Source organism: Lepus europaeus, chromosome 3 (assembly GCF_033115175.1).
Source record: "Lepus europaeus isolate LE1 chromosome 3, mLepTim1.pri, whole genome shotgun sequence".
Classification (NCBI taxonomy): Eukaryota; Metazoa; Chordata; class Mammalia; order Lagomorpha; family Leporidae; genus Lepus; species Lepus europaeus.
The window spans coordinates 162,236,277-162,259,279 of record NC_084829.1 but is presented as its reverse complement, the minus strand read 5'-3'; the positions used below and the strand labels follow the sequence as shown (position 1 = coordinate 162,259,279).

The following is a 23,003-nucleotide window of genomic DNA, read 5'->3' as shown; positions in this document are numbered from 1 at the left end:
AACTGCCCAGTTGCAGTCATTGATTTTAGCTCTGTGGTTAATTAAAGCCATCCAGACGTGAGTATATGGATCCAACTGGAATGGGCTGGTCGGTAGGAACTATAGCCCCTGTTTGGGGTAGGTAGATTTTGATTTGAGGGGTAGAAAGGTAGATTGTGATTTTTATTTCTTTTTCATGGCTTACGTGTTTGTGTGCTGGCATTCTTAGGAGGAGGATGTGTCATTGTGAAAATGCCCTATAGTTCAGGACTGCACTGGCTTCGGTGACATTGACACTGACTTCCTGAGGAGCTAGGACATCCACTGCACCTACAGGGTACCACTTCCCTGGTGACTCGGACACAGCTTCTCAGGCCAAGCCCTGCCACTCACTAAAACTACGGCCATTCTGCCTAGGCCCTCGGGCATCCCCACTGTCAGCCCAGCTTGAGGTTTTACCTGGGCCGCTTGCTGGGGCCCTGCCATGCCCCCGATGACAGAACCGACAGGACCTCCCAGAGGTGACAGCGTTCTGGCCCACCTGCCTGGGCTCTCCCTGGAAGACTTCTCTGCCTTTGACTTCTGTGATTTTTCACACTTGAATGATCAAGACAAACACAACAGAGAAAAGCAGAATCCATTGACAGCTGCCCCCGACGATTGATGCAGCTGTCTAAGAAATGACACCCCAGGGCCAGCAAAGTGTCTGGGGTGCCCAGGGTAGGGAATGTGAAAGTGCTCTTCCAGCTTCTGTTGTGTTTTTGCTTTGTTGCATGTTTGTTTGGAATGCAGATCAGAAATATCAGAAAAGACTTTGAAGACCCTAATTGATTGTATAGGAGAGGAAAGGACCAGATCCCTGTGCTAGTCAGCCTGTGAGAGACGGCGGCATCACTCCTGGGTACAGCTGCCCCTGGTCCCCATGCTCTGGGATGGTGGTGCAAATAAACCTTTTGTTCTGGGTCATCTTTTCAAGGAAGTTGCCTGCTAATGACTTGGAAGAGAGAGACCAGTTCTCTGTAGAGCAAACGGCAGGTTGCTTACAGCTCCTTATAAACGAGCTGGCTTCCCTGACCTCAGGGTCCCCTGCTCAAGCAGCACTGAGCTGAGCCCCTGGGACTTGGGGTGCAGAGAAACAGACTTGAGTTGTACGTCCCTGTCTCCCGCCGGCATCCATGGCACTACGCAGAACAAGCTGTTCTCCTGCAAGCTGGGAGGACTTCGGCCCCTTCATGGTTCTTGCCAATTACTCTTTCAGTGCAGAAAAGCTGCCTTTCGTAGAAACTGGTGAGGGAAGCACTGAGATTCACTGATCAGACAGGCATATTAATATATGGAGTTGGCAATTTGCATTATAGTTCGATCATACCATGTGAGTCACAGGAATTTTCCAAATGTCTATACCTTCTTAAGCCATTATTTATAACACTCACCCCAATAAAAAGAATTTTAGCCTTTTGCCTTTTAACTGGCTGAGTTTTATCTGGTGTTGGAACAATTTGTGACTTGTTAGCTGAACATCTATACCAATAACTTTCTGCAAGCTAAGAAAAAATATAAATACTTCCTATCTATCTGTGTTTGAAATACCTCCCCGAGAGTCTAGCCAGCTCAGCTATTTTGAAGGAATTGCCTTGTGTTATGAATGAAATTTTCCCCATGCCTGTGAAAAGAAGTTGTAGCTGGATCAGTGCATTCATAAGGCCAGGAATGTCCTCCAGCCTTTATTGTTTTTTTTCAGGAATTGCTTTAAGTATTTTTCTCAATATGCTGCACTGGCTTTTTAAGGGATGGTAGGATGTCAAAAGGTTGCAGTTTCAGAAACAAATTTTTTTTAGAGTTTTTTTTTTAAATTAAACTTTTATTTAATGAATATAAATTTCCAAAGTACAGCCCATGGGTTACAATGGCTTCCCCCTCCCAAAACTTCCCTCCCACCCGCACCCTCCCCTTTCCCGCTCCCTCTCCCCCTCCAATCACATCATGATTCATTTTCAATTCTCTTTATATACAGAAATCAGCTTAGTATATATTAGGTAACGATTTCAACAGTTTGCTGCCATATAGCAACACATAGTGAAAAAAAAAATACTGTTGGAGTACTAGTTATAGCATCAAACAAGAGTGTACAGCACATTAAAGACAGAGATCCTACATAATATTTTTTTAAAAAATTAATTAATTTTCTATGCCATTTCCAATTTAACACCAGGGGTGTTTTTTTTTTTTCATTTCCAATTATCTTTATATACAGAAGATCGATTCAGTATATAATTAGTAAAGATCACATCAGTTTGTACCCACGCAGAAACACAAAGTGTAAAAATACTGTTTCAGTACTAGTTATAGCATCACTGCTCATTAGACAACACATTAAGGACAGATCCCACATGGGATGTAAGTACACAGTGACTCCTGATGCTGACTTAACAATTTGACACTCCTGTTCATGGCGTCAGTAATCTCCCTAGGCTCTAGTCATGAGTTGCCAGGGCTATGGAAGCCTTTAGAGTTCGCTGACTTTGATCTTATTCCGATAGGGTCATAGTCAAAGTGGAAGTTCTCTCCTCCCTTCAGAGAAAGGTACCTCCTTCTTTGATGGCCCTGTTCTTTCCACTGGGATCTCACTCACAGAGATCTTTCATTTAGGTCTTCTTCTTTTTTTTCTTTTCCATGGTGTCTTGGCTTTCCATGCCTACAATACTCTCATGGGCTCTTCCGCCAGATCCGAATGCCTTAAGGGCTGATTCTGAGGCCAGAGTGTTGTTTAGGACATCTGCCATTCTATGAGTCTGCTGTGTATCCCGTTTCCCATGTTGGATCTTTTTCTCCCTTTTTGATTCTATCAGTTAGTATTAGCAGACACTTGACTTGTTTGTGTGATCCCTTTGATTCTTAGACCTATCAGAGCCATAGGTTGTGAACTGAAATTAATCACTTGGACTAGTGAGATGACATTGGTACATGCCACCTTGATGGGATTGTATTGGAATCCCCTGGTACATTTCTAACTCCATCATTTGGGGCAAGTCTGATTGTGCATGTCCCAAATTGTACATCTCCTCCCTCTCTTTTTCCACTCTTAAATTTAACAGGGATCACTTTTCAGTTAAAATTTAAACACCTAAGAATAATTATGTGTTAATTACAGAGTTCAACCACTATTACTAGAACAACAACAACAACAAATACTAAAAAGGATAAAGTATTACATTGTACATCTAGAGCCAGGACAAGAGCTGATCATGTCATAGTTTCTTATAGTGTCCATTTCACTTCCACAGGTTTCCCCTTTGGTGCTCAGTTGTTGCCGATCAGGGAAAACAAATGAAATTTGTCTCTTTGGGACTGGCTTAATTCACTCAGCATGATGTTTTCCAGATTGCTCCATCTTGTTGCAAATGACTGGGTTTCATTGTTTCTTACTGCTGTATAGTATTCTATGGAGTACATGTCCCATAATTTCTTTATCCAGTCTACTGTTGATGGGCATTTGGGTTGGTTCCAGGTCTTAGCTATTGTGAATTGAGCTGCAATAAACATTAATGTGCAGATGGCTTTTTTATTAGCCAAATTAATTTACTTTGGGTAAATTCCAAGGAGTGGGATGGCTGGGTTGTATGGTAGGGTTATGTTCAGGTTTCTGAGGAATCTCCAGACTGACTTCCATAGAGGCTTAACCAATTTGCATTCCCACCAACAGTGGGTTAGTGTCCCTTTTTCCCCACATCCTCTCCAGCATCTGTTGTTGGTAGATTTCTGAATGTGAGCCATTCTAACCGGGTGAGGTGAAACCTCATTGTGGTTTTGATTTGCATTTCTCTGATGGCTAGTGATCTTGAACATTTTTTCATGTGCCTGTTGGCCATTTGGATTTCCTCTTTCGAAAAATGTCTATTGAGGTCCTTGGCCCATCTCTTAAGTGGGTTGTTTGTTCTGTTGTTGTGGATTTTTTTGATTTCTTTGTAGATTCTGGTTATCAACCCTTTATCTGTAGTATAGTATGCAAATATTTTTTCGCATTCTGTCGGTTGCCTCTTCACTTTCCTGACTGTTTCTTTTGAAGTACAGGAGCTTCTCAATTTGATGCAATCCCAAATGTTAATTTTGGTTTTTACTGCCTGTGCTCCTGGGGTCTTTTCCAAGAAGTCTTTGCCTGTACCTATATCTTGCAGGGTTTCTCCAATGCTCTCTAATAATTTGATGGTTTCGGTTCGTAGATTTAAGTCTTTAATCCATGTTGAGTGAATTTTTGTGTAAGGTGAAATGTATGGGTCTTGCTTCAAGCTTCTGCACGTGGAAATCCAATTTTCCCAGCACCATTTATTGAATAGACTGTCCTTACTCCAGGGATTAGTTTTGGATCTTTGATCAAATATAAGTTGGCTGTAGATGTTTGGATTGATTTCTGGTGTTTCTATTCTGTTCCATTGGTCTATCCATCTGTTTCTGTACCAGTACCATGCTGTTTCGATAACAACTGCCCTATAGTATGTCCTGAAATCTGGTATTGTGATGTCTCCGGCTTTGTTTTTATTGTACAGGATTGCTTTGGCTATTCGAGGTCTTCTGTGTCTCCATATGAATTTCAGCATCGTTTTTTCCAGATCTGAGAAGAAGGTCTTTGGTATCTTGATTGGTATTGCATTGAATGTATAAATTGCTTTTGGGAGAATAGACATTTTGATGATATTGATTCTTCCAATCCATGAGCATGGAAGATTTCTCCATTTTTTGGTATCCTCTTCTATTTCTTTCTTTAAGGTTTTGTAGTTTTCATCGTAGAGATCTTTAACATCCTTGGTTAAGTTTATTCCAAGGTATTTGATTGTTTTTGTAGCTATTGTGAATGGGATTGATCTTAGAAGTTCTTCCTCAGCCGTGGCATTGCCTGTGTATACAAAGGCTTTTGATTTTTGTGCATTGAGTTTATATCCTGCTACTTTGCCAAACTCTTCGATGAGTTCCAGTAGTCTCTTAGTAGAGTTCTTTGGGTCCCCTAAATAAAGAATCATATCATCTGCAAAGAGGGATAGTTTGAGTTCTTCCTTCCCAATTTGTATCCCTTTAATTTCTTTTTCTTGCCTAATAGCTCTGGCTAGAACTTCCAGAACTATATTGAAGAGCAGTGGTGAGAGTAGGCATCCCTGTCTGGTACCAGATCTCAGCGGAAATGCTTCCAACTTTTCCCCATTCAATAGGATGTTGGCCGTGGGTTTTTCATATATTGCTTTGATTGTATTGAGGAATGTTCCTTCCATACCCAGTTTGCTTAGAGTTTTCATCATGAAAGGGTGTTGTATCTTATCAAATGCTTTCTCTGCGTCTATTGAGAGAATCATATGGTTTTTCTTCTGTAGTCTGTTAATGTAGTGTATTACATTGATTGTTTTGCGAACGTTGAACCATCCCTGCATACCAGGGATAAATCCCACTTGGTCTGGGTGGATGATCTTTCTGATGTGTTGTTGCATTCTATTGGCCAGAATTTTATTGAGGATTTTTGCATCTATGTTCATCAGGGATATTGGTCTGTAATTCTCTTTCAATGCTGCATCTTTTTCCGGCTTAGGAATTAAGGTGATGCTGGCTTCATAGAAAGAATTTGGGAGGATTCCCTCTTTTTCGATTGTTTTGAATAGTTTGAGAAGAATTGGAGTTAGTTCTTCTCTAAATGTCTGGTAGAACTCAGCAGTGAATCCATCTGGTCCTGGGCTTTTCTTTGTTGGGAGGGCCTTTATTACTGTTTCAATTTCTGTGTCAGTTATGGGTCTGTTTAGGTTTTCTATGTCTTCCTGGCTCAATTTAGGTAGGTTGTATGTGTCCAAGAATCTGTCCATTTCTGATAGATTTCCCTGTTTGCTGGCATACAAGTCCTTGTAGTAATTTCTGATGATTCTTTTTATTTCTGTGGTGTCTGTTGTTATGTTCAGAAACAAAATTTTAAGAAAATAGTCAGCCATCATGGTTTTGGCTGCTGCAGGGAAGGGCCCCAGGCCGGTGGACACAACAACACAGGTCCACCTCTACCTGGGCTCCAGCCCACACTGGCCACCCTGCCTGTTCTAGCAGGACTGTCTGAGGACTGGGGCTCAGAGGGCTGGCTTGCCACTGCCCCGGATGGGACAGGTTCCACTTAACTAACAGTTGACCCATGGTTGGTAAGAGACATGAAGTGAGGAACAGCCCAGCTACCTGACGTCTGACTTAGGGACACATCATTGTAAAATGGCATTCTTCAGGTTTTAGGTTTTTTAAGATTTATTTATTAATTTGAAAGCTAGAGTTACAAAGGGAGGATGGGAGGGAAGAAGGGAGAGAGCGAGGGAGGGAGGAAGAGAGGAAGGGGGAGAGAGAGAGAGAGAGAGAGAGAGAGAGGAGCTATCTTCCATCCACTCATTCACCTCCAAATGACTACAGTGGCCAGGACTGGGCCATGCCAAAGGCTGGATCATGGAACTCTATCTGGATCTCCCACATGGGTGCAGGGGCCCAAGCACTTGGGCTCTCCTCCACTGCTTTCCCAGGTGCCTTAGCAGGGAGCTGGATCAGAAGTGGAAAACCAGGACCGTGCTCTTATGGGATGCCAGCATTGCACGCAGAGGCTGAAGCTGCTGTACCACTATGCCAGGCCCACACCCCAGATTTTGCAGACAGAATGTGTCTGGCCTGAGATGTGCAGTTATTTCCAGATGCAGTAAGCAAGTTCGCCTGCAGCTGTAGCTCCTGAGGGGATAGATAGAATGTCTGCCCTTTGCCATTGATGTCCAGTTCTCAAAGTGGGGTCCAAGGGCAATAGTACCAGCATCTCCCAGCAACTCATTAGAATGGCAAATCATTGAGCCCGTCCAGAATGTATAAAATCTGGGGATTGGGCCCAGATTGGACAGGCCCACCCACCCGTCCCCAAGAGATGCTGATACACAGTGGAGTTGGAGATGCAAGGATTCTGCTCACGGTTCGGCACATCAGAGCAGAATGAGGTTAGTCAGTCACAAGTAGGGAGTGAACAAGTTACAGGGCACTGCCTAATGTATATAGGGACTGCAGTAGCATTTACTAAATTAATCTTTTAGTTTTCCTTTAAGAAAATATATCTGACACACAATCCTCTGCCAGGCACTGTTTGGATACAAGTACGGATAAAGCATTCCACAGATATTGCAAGGTGCACAAGCCATGGCTTGCGGTCAAGTGTCTCACTTGCCACGTGGTTTTGTAATGTTTTCTTAGGAAATGGCCACACTTGTTCAATAGTGTGTATGGCTGTATTCAGTCAAGTTTAGAAGCACAACAAAGACAAATAAGCTTACAAAACTGAAAACACTTAATATTTAATATCCAGTGTTCTACATAGGTTTGTGGATATGAGGTCTAGTTCTTAAAGGGGAATTACTGGGGACAGTCATTTGGCCCAGCAGCTAAACCACTGATTGGGACACCCACCTCCCCTATCAGAATGCCTGGGTTCAAGTCCTGACTCCGCTTCTCAACCGACTTCCTGCTGATGACACTCTGGGAGCCAGCAGTGATGGCTTAAGCAGTTGGGTCCCCAATACCCATGTGCGCAACCTGGATTGAGTTTGTGGCCACTGGCTTTGCCTGCCCAAGCCCTGACCACTGTGGGAATTTGAGGAGTCAACCAGAGACCAGAAACCCTCTGTCTCTCTGCCTCTCAAATAAATAAATGCATATTGTTTTTAATGAAGTGAGGGGAAAATACTCCCAACACTCCAGATGGCCATTCCCTCGTGGGAGCTGGGGGGAAGTGTAGCGCCCGGTGACACATTTGCATAGATTGTTGTGCCGCAGTGGGACATTGAGCTTCCCAGGTGTTCCTAGCACAGAAGCTCAGAGACGGCTGGACAGGAGTCAGGGCAGAGACTGATCAAGCATCTGCCGTGTGAGTGATGAGGAGGCAGGGGCATGAGGACAAACGTGGAAATTAGAAAAAGGAGAAATGAGGAAACATGGAAGACTTTTAGATAAGAAGGACAGTGTTAGTCACAAGAATGAGGCCTATGTGAAAAAGCTAAGATGAAGGCATACGGCTGGGGAAAGACGCTAAGGGGGAGAAAGGTAGTGGATTTAAACCTTCGCAGCTCTGTAGCAGGGCTGGGCTTGGGCAGCTGAGTGTCCCTGGGGATGCTGAGGGAGGCAGAGAGGGAAGGCTCGGGTAGGCTGGGAGAGCGTCCCCTGCTGCTCTGGCCACCCCTGTCCATCAGTACCCAGTGCAGGCCGAGAGCGAGCTTCTCCAGATCCCTTTGTCTGTGCTACATTGTCACTGCTCAGGGACCAGCCCTTTCACCAGAGAGCCCTGGATTCCCATGAGGATACATGGGCTACTTCCGGCTTCCCTCTCACTGCACCGTTGTGGGCCAATCATGTCCTGACTCAGGGTCTCGCTTTTCTCAGGTGGGAGATGCTGTGTGAGGCTTCCTCCCCGCTGCGTCTACTTTCCACCTCCTTTATTCCTGCGCACTGCCCACGCGAGTGCTCCCTCTCCCTGCCCAGAAGAGATGGACATGGGAGCCCCCGGAGAGGGAGCCCTGTGGCATAGGTCAAGGGCGTCCCTGGCGTCAAAGACGCAATGCTGACTGACCACTATCCCACACCTGATGCCAGCTGCCATCAACGTTTCTGTCCCATGGGACTGTTTGGATGGGGGAATGTGCACAGCTGGGATCCACTTGTGTTTCTTGTTCTTCCAGGAATTTTTCTTTAAGTGTGGAGCACACCCGACCTCTGACAAGGAAACATCAGTAGCTTTGAACCTGATCACAACCAACAGTCGCAACATCTCTTGTATAACCTGCACAGACATAAGGTAAGGCCCCGAAATTGACGCCACTGCCCAAAGCAGTCCTCCTGTGTCACCCTTCCCCTGGGACCTCGCTTTCCTGGGCAGCTCCTGTTCTATTCTAGTGCTGTCCGCCCACTATTTTCATGGGACGAAACTATTCACGATGCCAATTGCTTAGTTTCCTCTGTAGTCAAAGAGAGTCCTAAGATACGTGAGATGACATAGCTAAAAAATAGTGTCATCTTAGCCCATGTTAGAATGGACCCGTGTATCTGAGTGTGAAATGTAAACTCATCCATAGTGAATGAAGATGGGGCACTAACACTGGGGATGCAATAATGATTTGTAAACACCCTTTATCCCTGGGCTGTCTATCCCATACGTGTTATCTTACAATAATGTTTTCCTCACGTGCTACTTCTGCCACACATGTGTCTGCATTTGTGTTGGACTTCATGTACCCAAAGGAAAGCATCCAGTCAGTTTGGGACCTGGTTGCTTTTAATCTCAGTAAATGGCAAAGACAGAAAACGTGGAGATGGTGTGTTAGAAAAAAAGAGGAAGCGGCCAGGTCTGAATTATGGTTTAGTGGACAGGAGCCAAGCAAAAGGTGCGCATACATACTGCTGAGCAGGCAGTGAGGGAAGTCTTCCCTAGATACCTCCAGACTGACAGAGTGAGCAAAATTAGTGTTAGCACGTGTTCTCCGAGGCTGGCTAAGATGTGCAGCCTGCAATAGCAGGGGCGTGGCCCTGACACCAAGGAGAAATTTTCAGGGGAAGTATAAATTGGATTCCTGGGTAAAGTCAAAGAACCTTGTTTCGTAATTTTAAGCAGGGATAGCTCTGAGCGTAGCCTGGGCATTGTAAGTGCTGTTTCTCCTTGGCCGTTGGGACAGCAGTGCACGGCCTGTGAAGCTGCCCTAAACTCTACGGTTGTGTGACCCCTGCTAATTCATACTTGGAATGTGCTATTTCCTTTTTTTAATCCACTTAGGTTAAGATGTTCACTAATATAAACCTAAAAGCCTCAACAACATCTGTTGAACAAACTTGCGTCCAAGAAGCAATGAAAATAAGGGCATGTTTTTCTTTTTGCTGCACATTTAGTCACTTCCATAGCAGGAAGCACTGCACGTGGCCCACACCTGCAGTGTTTCAGCCCCACCCACCTCAGCAAGGGGAGTGGCTGCGTGTGACTGATGCTGTCAGCACGCGAGGGCAGCGGCTACAGCAAAGCTTCTAGTCTTTTAGGAAGGGAATTGGGAAGTGCTGAAAATGAACATTCGACTACCCTTAGCAATCGGTCATAAAAGTCACTTTTCACTTACTCAGAGGAAAAGTTGAAAACATTCTTCTGAAAGTTGGAATGCAGCCCACCAGTGAGATTTAAAAACCTTCCATTGAAGTTGATAAGAGTGGGGCCAGCGCCATGGCATAGCGGGTAAAGCCGCCGCCTGCAGTGCCAGCATCCCATATGGGCGCTGGTTCGAGTCCCAGCTGCTCCACTTCCAATCCGGCACTCTGCTATGGCCTGGGAAAGCAGTGGGAGTTGGCCCAAGTCCTTGGGCCCCTGAACCCAATGGGAGACCCAGAAGAAGCTCCTGGCTCCTGGCTTTGGATCGGCGCAGCTCTGGCCGTCATTGCCATCTGGGGAGTGAACCAGCAAATGGAAGACCTCTCTCTAAGGGATCTCTCTCTCTGCCTCTCTGTAACTCTGCCTTTCAAATAAATAAATAAATCTTTTTTTAAAAAATTTTGATAAAAGTGACATTAAAACATGCAGTGGTGATCATACCCTCTTACTATGAGCACTGTGCCTCCCACTTCCTGCTGCTTAAACTGTCACTTTTATAGTAATAACTAGCAACATCTTTTGAAGAAAATGAACTGCTTCCCAGAATCATGGGGAGAAAATTGCTGAAAAAAATAACATTGTCACAATAAAATTATTCATATCATTGCTTTGACAGGGCTATAAATAGAAGTCACTGGAGTCAGTGAAATCCAGGTGTGTGTGGGCATAGCTGCCCACCTGATTGGATGGGGCACCTTCCTCTCTTCTCATGTAGGGAGGTGGAGGGCTGCCCTCCTGCAGGAGAGACACGCTGTTCACTCTGACTCCAAGAAACCGTGTACAAGGCTGACATGAAAACCTGCAGCAGACCACTCCAATAGATTGGTACCTGCTAGTTTGGTCCTAATTGGGAGGTCTCCCAATAATGCTTTATTTTTAAGGTTAGAAGTAATTCACTCACAATAAACTGCAAAAAACGTTAGAAATTTTTTTTATTCTAGTGGCTCGTAGTACAATAATTTGTAAGATTTATTTTATTTATCTGAAAGGCAGAGTTACAGAGACAGAGAGGGAGAGAGAGATCTTCCATCCGCTGGTTCACTCCCCCGACGGCCTAAGGCCGGAGCTGGGCCAGTCCAAAGTCAGGAGCCAAGAACTTCTGGTCTCCTGCGTGGGTGCAGGGGCCCAAGTACCCAGGCTGTACTCCGCCGCCTTCCCAAGCACGTACTCCACCTAGCCTTTTCTGTGTTGTTGATCGTCGAGATTTCTTCTGGTTTTGAAAATGATGAGTAAGATGGAAAGCCATATTCTTTAACAGACACCATTGACAGCCTTGAGTCTGAAAATCTCGGTATCAGGAATGGGCTCAGGTGAATGGTAGTGGCCATTTTCAGGATTCTTGATGTGCACTGCCAAATCTCTGTCCAGAAATACCACTCCGAGTTAGACTGTGCCCACCCAGGCACTGAGGAGGTCCACGTTTTTAGTCTTTGCCCATTTGATAAAGGGAATTACTTGTATCCCTACTGCTTGTTATTGGAATAGTCATTGGTGAGTTTGAGCTTTTCCCATTTGCTAATGTGCATTTTTGATTGTGAGGTAACAGTGAAAACCTTTCTCAGCACTGAAGCTTTGGAGAGAACTCACAAAACAGAACCAGTCTCGGCCGTCTTCCTCAGTCCTATTTGTAATGTCCTTATGTCCTCATTAACATGGGCCTACTGCCTTTTGAATTTATGTTGGTCTTTATTTTAAAATATTATATCTCCCTAATGGCAAGTCAAAATTGATTGCAGATTTGAAAAAAATGTAAAAATATATCTACATCTATGATTGTTTTATTTTTATATGTGCTTTCATCATATATCCTTGGTAAAGCTAGACATAATTAATTATATAGCATTAAACCTAAGGATAGCGTTTATTTATAAAGACCTTTTTGTGTCACCCTTATGCTAATGGAAGGTAGGAATTTTATTTATTACTTGGCTTTACAAATATATTTTTAACATGAAATCTCATGGGATCATTGCTACTCCTTTATTGTAATAATTCAAGGAGCCCCAATGCCACTAAGCCACCTTTTCTGACTTTAAGAGAATAACATGATCTCTTTGGCCTTCGGTTTCTGTATAAATCCAGGAATTTAAGTAGGTGATCAGAAAGGTTATGACTGGTTCTGAGGGACTGAAAAATGGAAGGCTACAGCTTGTTCTCAGCCTATAAATCAGTCATGCCCCTTGGGAAAACACTCACTTGCTCTACTGTCTCCTGACAGAGGCAGAAATAAAAGACGAGGTTTCTGAAGATGATCCCCTCCAGACCACACATATGTGGTTGCTGTGTATAGAGAAGTAAATACAATAGATGTGCTATGTGTTGCCAACTTTTAAACCTAAAATTTAATTAAAGTACGTGATTTGTATTCTTTGAGTTTATGTTTGAGATAAAATATTTTTCTCTCCTGTAAAAAATAAAAATAGTGAACATTTTAAGAACCAGAACATCCCAAGATTTAATGTGAACTCATAAGCTCCTTTCTGGCACCAAGCCTTCTAGTCTCTGCTACTTATCCACAGTGGCAACTTGATCTTCATCCCTCAGTCATCAACTGCGAGTCCAAGACTTAGGAATACGGAAACGTAATGGGTTGAACCAAAACTAGAGCTGAGCCACTTGAAGGCAGAGCAGCTGTATTGTGTAGTTATTTCCAACACAAGTTACATCCAAAGGTTTAAACTGTTCTTGGTATCTGTTCTTGGTATCATCCCACCACATTTACGCAGGAGCGGGCCAAGCCGAGGGGATACATGTGTGTCCTTCCCCTAATGAACAGGCGTGTCTCAGAGCCTACCCTCTATCAGAGTCTCCTATGGGAAAACAATGTTTCAGTTCTTGAATCTCACTTTATAATATCACTCTTGAATGATCTGATTTTAAATAAAAACCTTAAAAGCCTACAAAATAGGAAAGTCATTACCGTGACATCACCAGGCCAGAAGGGAAGGCCTGTCCCTTCCCCTCCCGCCCTGCTTTGCTCCCCCTATGGCTGCCTACAGCCACGTCTGCACAAACTTTCACCTCCAAAAACACATTTGAAGGCCCACTTCTCGGCAGAGTGTTGAATCCACACAGTGGCGTGACCTGGTCACTTCCCTCAACTCTAACCAACAAGACTTCTGTCATTGATGTCACTGTTGTGAGACATAAGTGCTTTTATAATTCTCTGGCCTTCAAATAACATTCTCTCAGCTTGTTGAAGCAACACTGCCAGGGACTGCAGATGTAAAAGACGTACCTGGGCCTGGAGATTAGCAGAGATTTATGTCAACATCCATTTGTGCTTGTTCCTGGTGTCCTTCTGGCTGGTCTGCATTCATTCACGTAACCAAGAGAGATAGAACCCGGGCATCTCTGATGTTCGCTTTGGATGCCTTTGTTATGCCTGAGCTTCTTTTTTTGAATTCATGCTTTAATTTTGGTTATGCAGTGGTTGGCATTTCTTTATGGCTCGGAATCAAGTTCTTTATGCATCTAATTTGTGAGATATTACAGAGACATCCTAACTAACTTAACCCTTTCATAACATCATGGCCTCAGATGGGACCTTGGTGGTTTTATCCAGGCTCTGAGCAGCCTGGTGCAACCCTGACCAGAATTTAACTAGAATTTAACCCAGAATTTAACTAGAGTCTTGAGGGAGGCCTTTTTCAGTGAGTGGCTTTACTTCTGTCGTGGAGATTTGGAGGTTTCTTGTACAGCAAAGATCATTGTGCATATGTATTTCCTCCTGTTAAACGGAAACAGAATGTAGCCTACCAGAGACAAAAGACGTTTGTGGGCATGTGGGGAGTGTCTGGGAGTGTTACCTGGCACTGTACAGAAAGGCAGAGGGTCCTTTTTAGCTGATCAGGAGCATCAAGTTCTCCTTACAGTAAGCTAGAGGATGTTAGACAGTGGAGTGGAGGATCTTACAACTTCTTAAGATGAAAGAGGAAACTTCAAAGATACATCCTCCAGCTTGAAGCAGGCTACTTCACACTGTGCCCCACACCCCATGGGAGTCAAATCTCCCTACTTATGCTGTGAGTGATTCTTTCCTGCAAAAGACTGGCACACCCAGTCACATCCAGTCTAGAGGGAGAACCGCTGTCCCTCCATCCATGACGGAGAGTCCACCCTTTGCATAGAGCCCCCATGAGAGGTGAGCAGTTTCCTCCTCTGAGATCCAATCTAGTCCTTAATGACCTGTAATGCTTTGCCTGCCTTAATTTAAAATACAGTCCTCCCCGGTGTCCATGGGGATTGGACCCCCTCAGAAGCTCAAATCTGGGATAATGAAGCCCTTTATGGAGTAACATTTCCATATACTCTTTGTACTTCCCCCTGTAGACCCTAAATCATCTCTGGATTACTTGTAATGCCTAATACCATGCAAATGCTATGTAGATGGTTGTTATACTGCATCTGGGAAGCGTGCAGGGAATAATGAGAAGAAAAATGTCTTGTGCATCTTCCATAAATTACGTGCAAATACAAACATATTTTCCATCTGAAGTTGGTTGAGCCTGAGGACCGTGGATCCCACAGAAACAGGCAGTTGACTGTCACTGGCCTTCAGTCTGATAGACAGAGACACTGGGACTACGGCTTTTGAAAAGTTACATCTGGGTCATTCCACAAGGAAGTGGCTAAACCAACCCCCAACCCAGGCTACGCGGTTTGCACTGTTCCTCACCGCAACTGACTCGCCCCTGCATGGAGCTACTTTTCTCCACAGCAAAAGGCAAGGCTTTCTGGTGACGCTGGGGGGTGGGTTTGTGTTGTAAAGGAAAATAGAGCAATAGTGTGAGATGGGGAGATGGGAAAAGAAGCCAGACAAACAGCAAGAACTATCAAAAGAAAGTGTTATTTTCTGTCTGTGACATTGCGGGGTCCTTGAAGGGAAAGGCCCAGCCTGACCACGTGCAGACGAGCTGGTCCTCCCGCAGTGTCCAGCACAAGACGCTACACCTGGAGATTTAAATGAATGGCTGCTGACGTGAATGAAAGTAAATCCATTTCACCCGGCGCAATAAACAGAAAGTGAATTCTTTCCTGATGGGACGCTGTCCTTTTAAAAATCCCTTCAAAATTTAATAGAATTTTCTAAAACGCAATTAAATAGAACGACGCCTTAGTCAGTCATCCATGCAGAGGTTTAGGAGCTACTAGGCATCAAGAAGAAGTACAATCCCAAGACCTAACCTAGAGGGTACAGATTACTCAGCCATATTGTTTGGGGCCAGTAACTTAGGAAAACCTCGAAGAAATATTTCACATACATTGATGCTTTGAGATGGGAACCATGTCAGCCTCCGTGTCAGCCTGTGACCTTCATGTCTCCCGTGGTGAACCCTGCAGACTTCAGATCTGAGCAGCCGCACCAGCAGGGCTTCCTAGCGATGCTCCAGGTGCTTGTGCGTGAAATTTACATGCCTCCCCTTTGCATTTAACGGTCGCAACGGGTGCGCAGCGACCCCCATGGGCTCGAGGAGGACAACATTGCAAATCCTCCTGGACCAATTTTATATCCGTTAAGGTCAGCCTGGCATGTTGGAGCCGTCTGGATTTTAAGCATTTCATTTTCTGCAAGTAGATGGTAGGAAGCAGCAGCTACGCTCCTACAGGCCCTGGGCAGGACTTGGTGGACAGTCAAGCTTGATTTCTAAGACCCAGTTTTATCAGGAATACATTACCACAAAATCATGATTTTTTTTATCTTTTTTTTTAACTTTTATTTAATGAATATAAATTTCCAGTGTACAGCTTATGGATTACAATGGCTTCCCCCCCCCCCCATAACTTTCCTCCCACCCGCAACCCTCCCCTCTCACGCTCCCTCTCCCCTTCCATTTGCATCAAGATTCATTTTCAATTCTCTTTATATACAGAAGATCAATTTAGTATAAAGATTTCAACAGTTTGCACCCACATAGAAACACAAAGTGAAACATACTGTTGGAGTACTAGTTATAGCATCAAATCAAAATGTACAGCACATTAAGGACAGAGATCCCACATGAGGAGCAAGTGCACAGTGGCTCCTGTTGTTGACCCAACAAATTGACACTCTAGTTTATGGTGCCAGTAACCATCCTAGGCTGTCGTCATGAGTTGCCAAGGCTATGGAAGCCTTCCAAGTTTGCCGACTCTGATCATATTTAGACAAGGTCATAAAAGACAGAGTGAGGATAGTAACCAATGATCCTAAGAGTGGCATTTACCAGGTTTGAACAATTATACAGCATTAAGTGGGGAAGAGGACCATCAGTACACACAGGTTGGGAGTAGAGCCATTGGTGGTAGAGTAGAGGTTATGATTACAAAGGAATGAGGCTCAAGTGCACTAGACAGGGCCTAGAACAAAGGACAGAGTCATTATTCGAGGAGCTAAGAAAGGTGCTGTCTAAGCTACAATTAAGTTTTCTGATTGAGAGGCAAATAGAACCTGATAGAAGGGGCTTGATAATAATCTGGTGGGCTTTAGGCCTTGTAAATTCAGAGGCCCAGACCTATCTATCTCTTCACATGGGGTATATCCTAAGGGAGGTGTGAACCTCCTAGGGGAAGGCACTCTGTTGACTTTCATTACTTGGCTGGCCTGGGAGGAGAGCTGGCCAGGTAAAGGCAGGGGGCATCTCTAACAAGAAATTTACAGTTCTGCCTGCAATGTTGCTGACCCTACTTGACCATCCCCTCAGCTGCAGTGGTCACTTTGGAAGTTGGGCTGGGTGAAGGGCTTTTCAGCTTAGAGCCAATAAGATCTGTGGCTCTGACCTGGGCATCCTTCAACTCCAGGGCAGGTCCATTTCCAGTGATCCAACTCTTGGCAGAGCTGCCAGGGCTCTTCACAAGCTGACTTCTGCTGAAGCCCAGGCTTACCACATTGAAAGCCACTGCAGTGGACTGGCCTGTTGGGTCTCCTTGAGGGCAGATCACTGTACAGATCAGCCATTAATAGGCCTGCCACCCATTGCTTCTGATGCCGAGCTTTCTTTTCCTCCTGGTTTGTGTTAAAGCAGACCAGAGGATGCAAGTCAAGGGAGTGCCCAAGTCCCATCTCTAATCTTCGGTGGCCTGAACTACAAGTCTATAGTCACAGGCATGTTCTATAGTAGTTTTTCTAAGGTAGACAATGCCCATGAGGAAAATTATATTCTCACTTTAAAACTTTCTTTCCCTTTGGTCTGAAAGGGAGGTTTTTTCAACTTACTGTATACTTCGCTGATGGCGACGTGAATCTAGCTATGAGATTATTATTTGAGTTCTTATTTTGGCTATGCTATTGCAGAAAAATGTTAGCCATCTCTTTTATAAGGTCTAAAGATTAAATTGTGCATCCTACAGATTCCTTCATAATAGAATTAGTTTCCTACCTTGAAGAGAATAGAGAAATGAAAGAACAAGTTGGGCTTAGAATAGAGAAATGAGGGAGCAAGTCCTAGATCGCTTGCTGACAATAGCAATATCACATGAATACTTAGCAAACTGTTTCAACCATTAGATAACAACTTAAGAAAACATTTACCAGAAGGTCCAATGCCTTCTATAAATTTTAAGAATCATGTATTTGAAAACACCTCTTAAATATCTAACATGGTGTAGTTTGTTTAGCCAGTAAACTTAAGCACAACCATCTAAAATGTTTTTAGTTTCTTTCTACCAACAAGTCTAAAACATATGATACACAGATTCAGGTCCCACAAATTAAAATGTATCTTTGATTGATTTTAGCAGCTTAAATTTATGGACAATCTTATCTATAAGCCATTTAAAATAAAACTCTTAATAAAATTTCCCCATGTGGACATACAATATGTACACACATATAATATAGCATAATAGACCAATATAGCAATTTTAATAATAGCTTTTAAAATCTTTAACTCTTTTTGTAGATTGCCAATTGATTTGAATTGCTTTTTGCTTTTAGTAACCTCAGTTAACCATACTTTCTCTCAGTTGGTACTTTTAATACATTATTGGCTTCATCTGTTTACAGAGCCATCCCAAAGTACTGAATACAATAAAAGTGGCTGGAAAAAGTCCATAGGAACCTATAGGAGGACAGCTAAACACAGAACCAACAACGCTTTAGTTTTATGAGCAGCAGATCATATATAACTATCGATGACAAAAGACTTTAAGTTGCCATGTTTAAAATTATAAACTCATCAACCAACAAGAGGCACTTGCTTACTTCACAGTATTTTTGAAAGCACCTGTAGGATTTTACAAGTATTTAACCCTTTAAGCCTCTGGGGCTTTCTCATTAAGATAACTATCATGTCTAGTAACACAAGATCATTAGACTTTTTAATTCTCAAACATTTGTATTAATAGCATTTTCCATTATAGAAACTTAAAGTCTGGTACCACATCACATCTTGACAGTCCTTCTAATATACTCCAAATAGACTGATTAGTTGGTGTCTCTATAAGATGAGAGACATAGGTCCTTCGATTTTTTCAGTTGGGCCCAAACTGGAAAAACCAAAGTCCAGGATTTACTGGAAATTTTAGAGACCAGATTGTTTGAAACTTTGATTTTTTGAATGCCTGTCAAGAATGCCAAGAAGGCTCAAAATCCAAAATATCTGGTTGAAATAAGATTTCTTAAAATCATGACATAACATAGACCAAATTTAATCATTGTTACAAGGTGATTATTCAAGTTTTTGAAAAAAGCACATATTTAAATAACCCATAGCTCTTAATAAAAATTCAGCTGTTTTTGAACAATTAGAATTTAACAGACATCAAGAGAACATAATAGATTACTTTAACACATTGCTTTAACAGAGCATCAGAGTTTAATTCTATGTCAAAGAGAAATTGAGCTTCCTGTGATCTTTTGCTGTGAGGTTTCCTTCCTTTACCTTCTTTCATATTGGTGACCATGTTTCTGTGTTTCTGTGTGTAACACATCTTTAAGCATCTTTTGCAGGGCAGGACGAGTGGCAACAAATTCTTTCAGTTTCTGTTTGCTATGAAAAGTCTTAATTTCACCTTCATTCACAAATGAGAGCTTTGCAGGATATATTATTCTGGGCTGGCAGTTTTTCTCTCTTAGTACCTGGGCTATGTCTCACCATTCCCTTCTAGCTTGTAGGGTTTCTGATGAGAAGTCTGCTGTGAGTCTAATTGGAGATCCTCTAAGAGTGATCTGACGTTTCTCTCTTGCACCTTTTAGGATCTTTTCTTTATGTTTCACTGTGGTGAGTTTGATTACAACATGTCGTGGTGAGGATCTCTTTTGGTCATGTTTATTAGGGGTTCTATAAGCTTCCTGTACTAAGATGCCTCTGTCCTTCTCCAAACCTGGGAAATTTTCTGCTAGTATCTCACTGAAAATGCCTTCTAATCCTTTCTCCCTCTCCATGCCTTCAGGAACTCCTAGAACCCGAATGTTGGGTTTTTTAATAGTATCCTGTAGATTCCCGACAATATTTTTTAGATTTCTAATTTCTTCCTCTTTTCTTTGGTTTGCCTGTTTCCTTTCCTGTTCTCTGTCTTCTAAGTCTGATATTCTCTCTTCTGCTTCACCCATTCTGTTTTTAAGGCTCTCTAATGTGTTTGTCATTTGATCTATTGAACTCTTCATTTCATTATGATTTCTAGTCACTATCAGAGTTTCTTGTTCCACTAGTTGTTTCATTTCATTTTGATTCCTCCTTAATATTTCACTTTCACGAGAGAGATTTTCTATCTTGTCCATGAAGGATTTCTGTAGTTCAAGAATTTGTTTTTGAGAACTTCTTAATGTTCTTATCAATTTTTTGAGATCCGCTTCTTGCATTTCTTTGATCTCATCATCTTCATAATCTTGAATTGGGGTGTCTTTTTCATTTGGGGGCGTCATAGTTTCTTCCTTGTTCTTGTTAGCTTGGTTTTTGCGTTTGTTGTTTGGCATGTTGGAGATATTTGGTTTCTTCACTGTGGTGTTTTTTCTTGTTACACTATGGCTCTATATTAAGTGGACTGTCTGCTTTCAGTGGAGCCTTAGAGGCTTGAGATGAGTGTGGCCTGAGAGCTGTGTTTGGTTCCTCAGGGTTGAGGGTGTGTCAAGGATGACACTCCCAGGTTAGGTGTGGTAAATCTCTCTCTTTTTTGATTCAAAAGGGAAGTAATTCCGCACAGCTGAATGTAATTGGAGGTAGTTAGCAGGCAAATGATATACCCACAGGAGCCAGAGATCCGAAGCTCTTTCCCAAGGACCACACAGGGAATCTCTGCTGCCCTCAGTGTGGGCTCCAATTCTCCTGCAGTCTCCCACTGGGTTGTCAAGTTAGATGCTAATCTCCTGTTATTTCACCCCTCCCCCCAGAGTCAGGTTTTTCTGCTAGGCTCAGGGCTGGTGCAGACCTGAGGTCACCCTGCTTATGACGTATGTCCAAAATGGTGCCTGCTCTGTCTTGCTCGCCTTTGAGAGGTGAGCGGAGAGAGAGAAACTTGTGTCCGTATCAGTCACTTTTTTTATTTTTTTTCTCTCTCTTCTAGTTAGCCTGGTGAACTTTTCCCCACGGAGTTTCAAGCCTCGTTCCCTCTAGCCTCCTCTTTCCGCTTGCCCGCTGGTATCTCGGGCTATGGAGGTTCGGCTCACCTCGCGTTCCAGCGCTGGTGCGTTGAGTCTGCCGCTGGTGTCCCGAACTTGGGCTTCCACGCTCTCCACGCAGGTCCACTGTGAATCACTAGTTCCGGAAGAGTTTCCTCTGCTGTTTCATCCCCTACTCTTCCTTGACCCTGCAGTATCTCCACTTATATTAAACTTTCTCTCCCCCCGGACTAAGTGTGCTCCCTGCCTATTCCGCCATCTTGCCGCCTCACTCGATTTTTTTTTTTTTAGAAATTTAGGAAACCAATGCATAACTTGTGCATATATTAATTCCAACTTTATTCCTGTAATTAGCATTATTTATAAACTGGGTCAAGGGAGTAAGTTGCCTTCCACTGTGAAGAATATTTGTGCCAATTCATGCATATCATCAGATAGAAACTCTAGTGTTGGGACGCTTTTCAGGGATGGGCAGTAATTTGCTGTGCCTTGTACTCTGAAAACATCCTGTATGTAGCTGTTATTTCCAATGTCATTTAGAATCAAGTATTTGCAGATCTGCCCTTTGTGCCTTCCATAGCTTGTAGAGTGATCTGTGACCGAGTACAGTAATTTATTGAAACAGGAAAAACAGAGGCCACAGTGTGTTGAGTCTGTACCTTTTTTTTTTTTTTTGGCCAGTCAGAGTTAGACAGAGAAAGAGTTATAGACAGTGAGAGAGACAGAGAGAAAGGTCTTCCTTCTGTTGGTTCACTCCCCTAATGGCTGCCATGGCTGGCGTTGAGTCGATCCGAAGCCAGGAGCCAGGTGCTTCCTCCTGGTCTCCCATGCGGGTGCAGGGGCCCAAGCACTTGGGCCATCCTCCATTGCCTTCCCAGGCCACAGCAGAGAGCTGGACTGGAAGAAGAGCAACCGGGACTAGAACCCGGAGTGCCAGCGCCGCAGGTGGAGGATTAGCTAAGTGAGCCACGGTGCCAGCCTGAGTCTGTTCCTTTTTATCATGGAGCTGGGAAATTCCTATCTCCTAATGACATCACCATCGCATGTTGCTCACCTGTGTTGTCAGTCACATAACAATATAACACATCCAGTGATGTACAGTGCACAATATTCGATAATGGTAACAGACAACTCTGTTCCTTGTCATGCAGTGGATTGAACAGGATTTTGCTCTCAAACTCTTGGAGATGTTTCAACTGCAAAGTTGTAGATAAAGTTAATGGATTCCTGGTTGATAGATTCAGGGTGTGATCCAATCATGGTGTCTATGGAGGGGGTCTTTGGAAAGGGGTTGCATTGGATTATATTGCAGGCCTAGAGACAGGATCATGGTGGCATTGTAAGTAGAGACCATGTCTTGTGAGGGGTAGAGGAAGAGCAGGTTTCCTGTCTCTGCTTTGTGGCTCACAGCGTGACCCTTCCTCTGTGCCTGCCCCACCATGGCCAGCCTCCACGCAACACCAGACTAGTGGCACCACCCCATATTGTGCTGAAGTAGTCCTTCTCTCCTAAGTGACTCCTCCAGGTGTTAAGTAACAAAGAACTGACCAACACAGTGCACTTACTCTACTCTATTGGTTTTTAGAGTGCATGCCTTCTGTGTAGATGACTGTCGAGCAATATGTCACACATGCCCCACGGTAGCGCACACAGCTGGGCTTCCTGTCTCTCAACCATATCAAGAATCCACGTTGAGGGACTGTAGATTGTAGATTGTAGATTGTAGATCTGTGTATCTACACCCTGTGATGGTGCTGGTCTGATTTCCGTAACTACAGTGAAATAGCTGAAGCCGAGTAACTTGGAGAGAAGTGAGTTGATGTAGCTCACAGGTCTAGAGGCCCAAGGGCCTGCACCTGGCAGTGGGCTCCTTGCTGACAGAGTCTCGTGGTGGCCCAGAGCATATCCCATGCTGAGAAATGGGAGACACGTGCACATGTGTGTGTCCTCTGGTCTCTCCCTCTTTTCACAAAACCACCGGTATTCAATCAGAGGGGCTTCACCCAATGACCATGTCTACTCCTCAGTACGTCCCCAGGGCCTTATACACAGGGTACACAGTTTTCCCTCCTCCATGCCTGCCAGTGGGGGTCATGTGCTGACTGTAGCTTGGGAGAAGACAAGCCCTGTTCAGACCACATCACAGATACTTGAGTTCGTTCAGTCTTTCAAAGCCACAACTTTCCTAAAGTGGCAGCAAAGAGAGCCAGTGAGTGCTGCCTTGTTGAAGAGTTGTTCTCTTTTTTTTAATCCAACATCAGCATTGTGGTATCCACATTGGTGTTCAGGTACTCAGAAGGTGTATCAATATTTGTAGATGTTGACAGC

General features: G+C 43.7%; 1 protein-coding gene across 2 annotated transcripts in view; it reads left to right on the top strand.

The window, feature by feature from the left end:
- PRKN (parkin RBR E3 ubiquitin protein ligase) overlaps nucleotides 1-23,003 on the top strand; it is a 1,356,574-nt gene that overhangs the window by 773,249 nt on the left and 560,322 nt on the right. For both annotated transcript variants that reach the window (XM_062187015.1, XM_062187014.1), the window contains exon 6: nucleotides 8,691-8,806. In XM_062187015.1, the coding sequence (XP_062042999.1) occupies nucleotides 8,691-8,806 (116 nt within the window). The remainder of the gene's footprint in view (nucleotides 1-8,690; nucleotides 8,807-23,003) is intronic.